This window comes from Microtus ochrogaster, chromosome 18 (assembly GCF_000317375.1).
Source record: "Microtus ochrogaster isolate Prairie Vole_2 chromosome 18, MicOch1.0, whole genome shotgun sequence".
In the NCBI taxonomy this organism is placed as follows: Eukaryota; Metazoa; Chordata; class Mammalia; order Rodentia; family Cricetidae; genus Microtus; species Microtus ochrogaster.
Genome location: NC_022020.1, coordinates 47053797 through 47061041, shown reverse-complemented (window position 1 = coordinate 47061041; position 7245 = coordinate 47053797). Strand labels below are relative to the sequence as shown.

General features: G+C 44.3%; 1 protein-coding gene across 1 annotated transcript in view; it reads right to left on the bottom strand.

Moving 5' to 3' along the window:
• Pde6a (phosphodiesterase 6A) overlaps nt 1-7245 on the bottom strand; it is a 58987-nt gene that overhangs the window by 39676 nt on the left and 12066 nt on the right. Inside the window, exon 5 of the mRNA XM_005356169.2 lies at nt 3714-3788. Within this exon, the coding sequence (XP_005356226.1) occupies nt 3714-3788 (75 nt within the window). The remainder of the gene's footprint in view (nt 1-3713; nt 3789-7245) is intronic.

The window sequence follows — 7245 nt, the reverse complement described above, 5'->3', positions numbered from 1 at the left end:
GTGTGTGTGTGTGTGTGTGTGTGTGTGTGTGTGTGTGTGTGTGAAACATGCTATAGAAGAGTTGAGAGCTCAGTACTTTTTGGTCCATGACTCATGCATAGGCTGGTCTGAAAGGACTGGAGAATGCTGCAGTATCCAGAATTAGGTGCCCCTTATTTTCTATGATCCAAAAACAGGGCTGCATCATTCATTCATTCAATAGTCTCATGTGTTCAGCGGGCTCACACACCTGGTTTTTCTGATGCAGTTTTGTTTTACTTTTTGTTTCTTTTGTTTTTGTTTTTGTTTTGTTTTGTTTTGTTTTTGACTTTTTGAGACAGAGTCTCACTATGTAGATTTGGATAGCCTGGAACTCACTAGGTAGACCAGGGTAGTTCTCTGCCTCTGCCTTTGCCACCAGAGTATTGGGATCAAAAACACGTGACCTGGGTTCTGCTATAGTTTTGATGCATATATCCATATGTTCTTTATTTTATATGATACATTCAGAGGGAGTCATACTTTCTTTGCATAAATGAGTTATCAGTATGCCTCGTGGTTGGTGCTGGACAGATAGTGGCTGTTTGCTTGCACAAATGACAGACCAAACCATTCTTAATCAGTACTTCCGCTCGAAAGGGAACCAACGGCTGTTTTATAATGAAGAATCACTCAGGGCGAGGCACAGCCTGAAGATATTATTCCCTACAAAGCGGAAGAACTTTGAACAGGCCACACCTGATGGCAGCTATCCCTGGGAAAGTGGTTGAACAGATAGAGCCCGCATCTCCACCGTGCACAGTGTGGGTTACATCCCTACAAACCCGTTGTAAGCTGAGCTACTGGAAAGCACTGACTGGGCTTAGTGGCTCATGCTGGTAATCTTAACATTTTCAGAGGCTGAGGCAGGAGGACTGTGAGTTCCGGACCCACCTGAACTATACTGAGAGACTCTGGGCCAGACAGTAGTCATACCTATAATCCCAGAAATCAGGAAACAGAGTCAGGAGGGTCACTACAAGTTTAAGGCCAGCCTGGGCTACATAGTAAGTTCCGGGCTAGCCTGGACTACAGAGTAAGACCTTGTCTTAAAAAAAAAAAAAAAGACAAGAAATAGTTCTCAAACATTCCAGCTGAGAAACGAGGCTGTTGTGGGATCTAGAAGGTGAGCATGTGGTCACTGCTAATGCCAGCGTGGCTGACGGTGTTGTGCCAAGCGCAGTTGCCATGGGGCTCTTCCGAAAAGTTCCTAGCATGTCTAACAGGTTTGGTTAGGGTGTTGGATTTTTATTTATTTTTCTTTTTCTGAAACCTACTGGAGAATCAATTTGCTTTCAGAAAAAAAAAAGCAGCAAAATAGAATCAGTGTGTTAGGCAAAAGAGGGCTTTTTCTACACACTGTAGCTGCTGTGTGGCCTTCAAGGCCACACTCATGTATGAATTCACAGATTCTGGAAAACCAAACCAGAGCCATCAAGGGCGCCTTTGTTGCCTTCTGCTGAGCAGCAGACACTGTGACACCGGGGTCTTTGAAAGAGTCACCAGTACATTGGTAACCAAATCGTGAGGCCTGGAGGTATGGCAGTTTGAAGACCAGCGATATGTTTTGGTTTTTTCCCACGAGGCCTAATGAGCCTGTACAACTTTTTTCATACTTTAGACACACACCAGACGTTTTACTTTCTGAAGGAGATGAAATGAAATACAGCTGGCTGTGAGCGGGCTTTGGACCTAGGATGGAGGGAGGAGTAGTTAAAGTCAAACACCATATTTTTTAAGTGCGTTTGAATTCAGCCAATACTGCATGAGTCACACTGGAAGGCAAAGGAGACCACAAGAAGACATGTTTGTGATGGCAGTCATCTGAGAGAAAAGCAGCCAGGTTTTTAATCTGTACAAATGATTTGGCCTTTCCAGATCTCCTCAAGTGTCCAATGGGAAAAAATAAAAATAACTTGTTCATAGACATATTAAAAAGAGTAAGTGGTAGCCAGACAGGCTGGTGCAAGTCTGTAATTTCAGCTGCTCAGGAGTCTGAAGCAAGAGCATTGCAAATTCAGGCACCTCCTAGGGTAAATGGGAAGTTCAAGGCCAGCCCATGCAATCTGTCTCAAAAATAAAGGTGATTTTTAAAAATTACAAAAAGGGCCGAGGAAATGGTAAAAACATCTGTCTGGTATATATGGGGCCCTGGGTTAAACCATATACTACCACAGCAACAAAACAGCTCAGGTACAGCACCCGACAGACAACGAGATGCAACTGGCCAGTTCTGGTTTGATACTAGAATGCCTACTGCACATGGGTGGGAGATTAGCACCAGTGACCTAAGTCCTATGAACAGGTTGGCCTGCCCCAGGATGACAGAATAGGGAGAGGGCTTCTGGAAATGTCACAAGCCCACACAACTAGCTAATGTCAGAACTCAGGAGTCTCCCACTGTACCCACATGCATTAAAGAAAAACGTTTTGAGCCAGGTGTAGTCCTATGTCTTTAATCATAGCACTTGAGAGGCAGAGACAGATCTCTGCAAGTTCAAGGTCAACCTGGTGTACGTGGAGAGTCCCAGAATATTCAGAACTACATAAAGAGACTGTATCTGGTGTACTCTGATGTTTTCCTGTATATACTCTGTGTGAAGGTGTCAAATGCCCTGAGACTGGAGTTACAGGCAGGTGTGAACTGCGATATGGGTGCTGGGAATTGAACTCAGGACCTCTGGAAGAGCAGCTGAGTCATCTCATCAGCCCATTGTTTCCCATTCTTAGATGAACAGCAATACAAGGCTGACTAGTCTTTGCCGAGGCCATTGTTTGGTATATCTGTGGGTTTTGTGGGCTTCTCTTGTGTTTCTTTGCAGTGTCCTAGAAGGCACACGCTACCCAGCCACCACCTGAAAGGAACGCTGTCAGAGCCACCACTTCCTGTCACACGAACAGCAGGCGCACTAACTGGTTTGGAAATTCAGAGTCAGTGTTGACTTTCTTTTCCCGTCCCTCTCCCGAGCAACCACAGCCTTTGCAGGTATAACCTGCTTACATGATACCCTGTGACCCTGAATTATGGAGGGATCAGGGGGCAAACAGGAGCACCCAGCCAGGAGTGTGAATGGTGGCTGACTAGGTAGCTCATGCTACTTCCTAAAGATGCAGCCGTGACATAGCTCCAATCAAATCTATCCTGCGGGCTTAAAGGTCCCATCTAACTAATCTCCAATCTTTTCAAAAATAAACTGAGAACCCATTATAAAAAAATTTGACTATTATTATCCACCAGTTTGTTTTTTTTTTTAAGTTCAAACAAACAAGAACTTAAATGCAGGCAGCTAACGAGTGTATCAAGTAGTTGGGACTGTGCTCTGGCTACCAATTTGAACATTCTGGATTAGATTTGAAGCCTCTTTCTAGCTCCAAACTGCTTCTAACTTCCTGCTGGGAAGACCCTTGAGCCAACTGCGTGACATCTCTGGACTCATTCATGTCTGCTGAATGTGAGGATCAATTCCTGTCTCATCTGCTCCTCTGGGTCCCCTCGACACTCCCACAAGATATTAAACATTTGTAAGTGACAGGGAAGATATTAAACATTTGTAAGTGACAGGGTCAGAAAGGTGTGAAGAATTACCGTCACACAGGAGAGACGACAGAGTGACGATATAGACAAATGACGAATGAGTGTCCTTCAGCAGAACCCACCAAGCTTTGCCTATGGAAAAGACCACGAAGCGACTCACCCTTCCATCTGGAGTCCTGGGACCTGAGTAGGCTGGAGCCTCCCCCATCAGAACTGGCCACACATCAAAAAATTCCTAGGAGTAAAATAAAACAATAATCACATGTTCTTATAAAGAGAAGCCTATATGCGCTGCCTACCACTGAAGTTTGAATGTGGAAAGATCACTGAAACCTGAGCTTGCCTGGAAGAGTGAAGTCAGAGAATATTCTTATTTGTTAAACATTGATAAACAGGATCTGTCTAATAAGCCGAAATATAGGTGATGAGTTGGGGTGTCCCCAGTATTGTAGGACACGAGATGGGGAAATGGGGTTTTGGGGCTGAGGAAATGGCTCAGTAGGTAAAAGCTCTTGCCTGCTAGTGTCAGGACGCAAGTTCAAATCCTGAGATCCCAGGTAAAGTAGCACATAGTAGCACATGTCTATAATGTCGGTGCTCTTAGGGTAAAATGGGAGGTGGAGGCAGGAGGATTCTCAGAAGTTCTCTAGCCTGTCTCATGCAATAGCAAACAGTAAGAGACCCTATCTCAGTCAACTTGGCAGGAGAGGCTTGACACCCAAAGATGTCTCTGGCCTCCACAAATGGTGGCTTGTGCATACCCACACACACACATGGAAATATACACAAACCACACACACACACACACACACACACACACACACACACACACAAATACTTTTTTTTACAGAATAGAGTCTCTATGGAAAACAATCGAAGCATCTGGATGAGACCTAATAGAGCAATGAGGCCGCAGCTGTATAATCACATTGCAATAGTGTCTGCCGATCAGAAAGGCGTCATGACAACAGCAGCAGTGAGAAACATGGGGTCTCAAAATAAATCACACAATGGCACTGTCAACTCCAGAAATGTTGCTATTGACTGTTGTGAGAAAACATCCAAAAGCCCCTGAAAGCTATTAAACACAATAAACAGGGAGTGCTCCCTAGCCTGACTTTGTACTTGGGCTCCGGCACTCCAACATACACCCCTCCATAACTAACAAAGGCTGGGACAGGAGCTGGGCTGGCACTCAGGCACTGCATTTGACATTTGATTAGCGTGGGCAAGGCCCTAGGCTCCATCCCCAGTTCTGGAGTAATAACCAAAGAGACGTGTTTCTATTACAAATTAAATTTTGGTCAGTCACAGACAGCCAACCGATCAGATTACACCTACATCAGACAAATGTGTGGCTGTAGCCAATTAAGTTGTCTTTATTCTATCTACCCTAGAAGAGTTCACTGCCCATGTAGAGCCGCGCTCTTGACGGCTTCCTGTCTGGGGGCCACCTGATTCATGAATCATCCCTTACTGAACTTACTTTATCTTGAGTTTTTCTTTTTACCATGGCCTAAGACACAAAAGGAAGATAAAGAAAGGAGGGTGGGGGATGGGAGGAAGATAGAAAAAGATGGGTGGGGGATGGAGTTAGGTTGGTAGAACACTTGCCTAGTGTGGCAGTCTGAATGTAATCGGGCCCCCATAATCTCATAGGGAGTGGCTCTATAAGGAGGTGTGGCTTTGTTGGAGTGGATATGGCCTTGCTGGAGGAAGTGTGTCACTACAGGGGTGGGCTTGGAGGTTTCCTATGCTCAGGATGCTGCCCAGTGATGTCTCAGTCAACTTCCTGTTGCCTGCAAGATGTAGGACACTCTGCTATTTCTCTAGCACCATGCCTGCCTGCATGCCTCCATGCTCCCCCTCCCCAAGATGATAATGGACTGAACTTCTGAAACTATAAGCAAGTCACCCAAATTAAATGTTTTCTTTTAATAAGAGTTGCCATGGTCACAGTGTCCTTTCACAACAGTAGAAATCCTAACTAATACACCTAGCATGCCTAAAGCCCTGTGCCCCAACCCCAGCACAGAATAAAATGAGTGTCAAAGCATTTGCCTGGAATCCCAGCACTTAGGAGTAGAGACAGGAAGATCAGGAGTTCAAGTTCAAGACTAGCCTAGGATCCAAGAGACCTTATCTCAAGAAAGAAAGGAAAAGGGAGAAAAGAAAGAACCAGAAAGAAGGCTTAGGAGAAAAAGCCACTAGGGCTACCCAGGCTTCCATCTGTGGCTTGTCTGCTGGTGTTCTTTGCATGTGGAGACACAAAGGTTGTGTTAGATCAAAGTCCAGAGGAGGCTTTCCTTGTGCAGGGCTCTCTCTGATCGTTGAACTGTTAACACTTGGGGACAAACAGTGACCTGTTATCCCTGCATTGCTGTGTGTAGAGGCCATCCTTTATGCCTCGTTCCTTTGAGCGCACTCATCCTGATGGCTGGCTTATGTTAATGTCACCCAAAAGACAAACAGAAGGGAGCTCACAGAAAGTTCAGATGCCACACCCTCGGCCTTTTGTCCAGACGTACTCTTTTGCTAGACTTCTGACAACAGAAGGAAATTCCAGCCTGGGTAACCATGTGAACTGGGAACCTACCGGAGCCCTGTGTCCTGTTTGCAACTTGTTTATGGTGCATACAACACATTACAGACCTTAGAAAATGGATTCTCAACCTTTGGGTCGCGACCCCACTGACAAACTTCTATCTCCAAAGAAAGATTTACATTACGATTCATAACAGTAGTAAAATTACAGTATACGAAGTAGCAACAAAATAATTTTATGGTTGGGGGTCACCACAACATGAGAAACTGTATTAAAGGGTCACAGCATTAGGAAGGTTGAGAACCACTGCCCTAGAAGAACTTAATATCTCCTGAAGAAGATGAGCAATGACTTGGTTGCTGCTAGGAATGGCAGGAGAAAAAGAAATACTCAATTTGAAGTCTCTAATTATAAAAGGGTAGAAAATACAGGGAGAAACTTTATATCAAGAGATATAAAACATAGTTAGGAACTCTAACGTAAAATGCCAAATTCAGAGATCTCTTCACAAGTGACCGTCAAGACATTGTACACACATACTGAAATCAAGGCAGTATGACACTGAAGAATAATAGAAAATCAACCAGTGCAACAGAGGAAAGATTTCAGAAATCGAGCCAGGGAAAGATGGGTTTTTCAATGGGATTGTGACAACAGGTGGACTTTTTGTTAGAGCAATGGGGAAGGGCAGGTCTTTTCCAGATGAGGTAACGGTAGGTTGGGTGTCCACGTGAAATAGTAATATTTATCATGTATCATAGTATACACTAAGTTTTTCTGGTATACTGTAGAGCTACATGTAAATTCCATAAAAATAAAACTTACACAAATTGGCATAAGTAAATACCTTTCTGATCTTGGAAACTAGAAAAAAGATTTCTTAAACAGTTTAGTGACTTCATAAAAGTCACTAGCCATAAGAAAAATTGATTCCTTAGACTACACTATGACTCTGATTTATAGTCACAAAAACATACTTTTAAGAAAAAGAAAGCACGGAGTTGGAGAGGACATCCGTGAGACCACAGGGGACATCGTCTGTGGGACAGCAGGGATGTCTGCGAGACAGCAGGGGACATCTGTGAGACCACAGGGGACGTCTGTGAGACAGCAGGGGACATCGTCTGTGGGACAGCAGGGGACATCT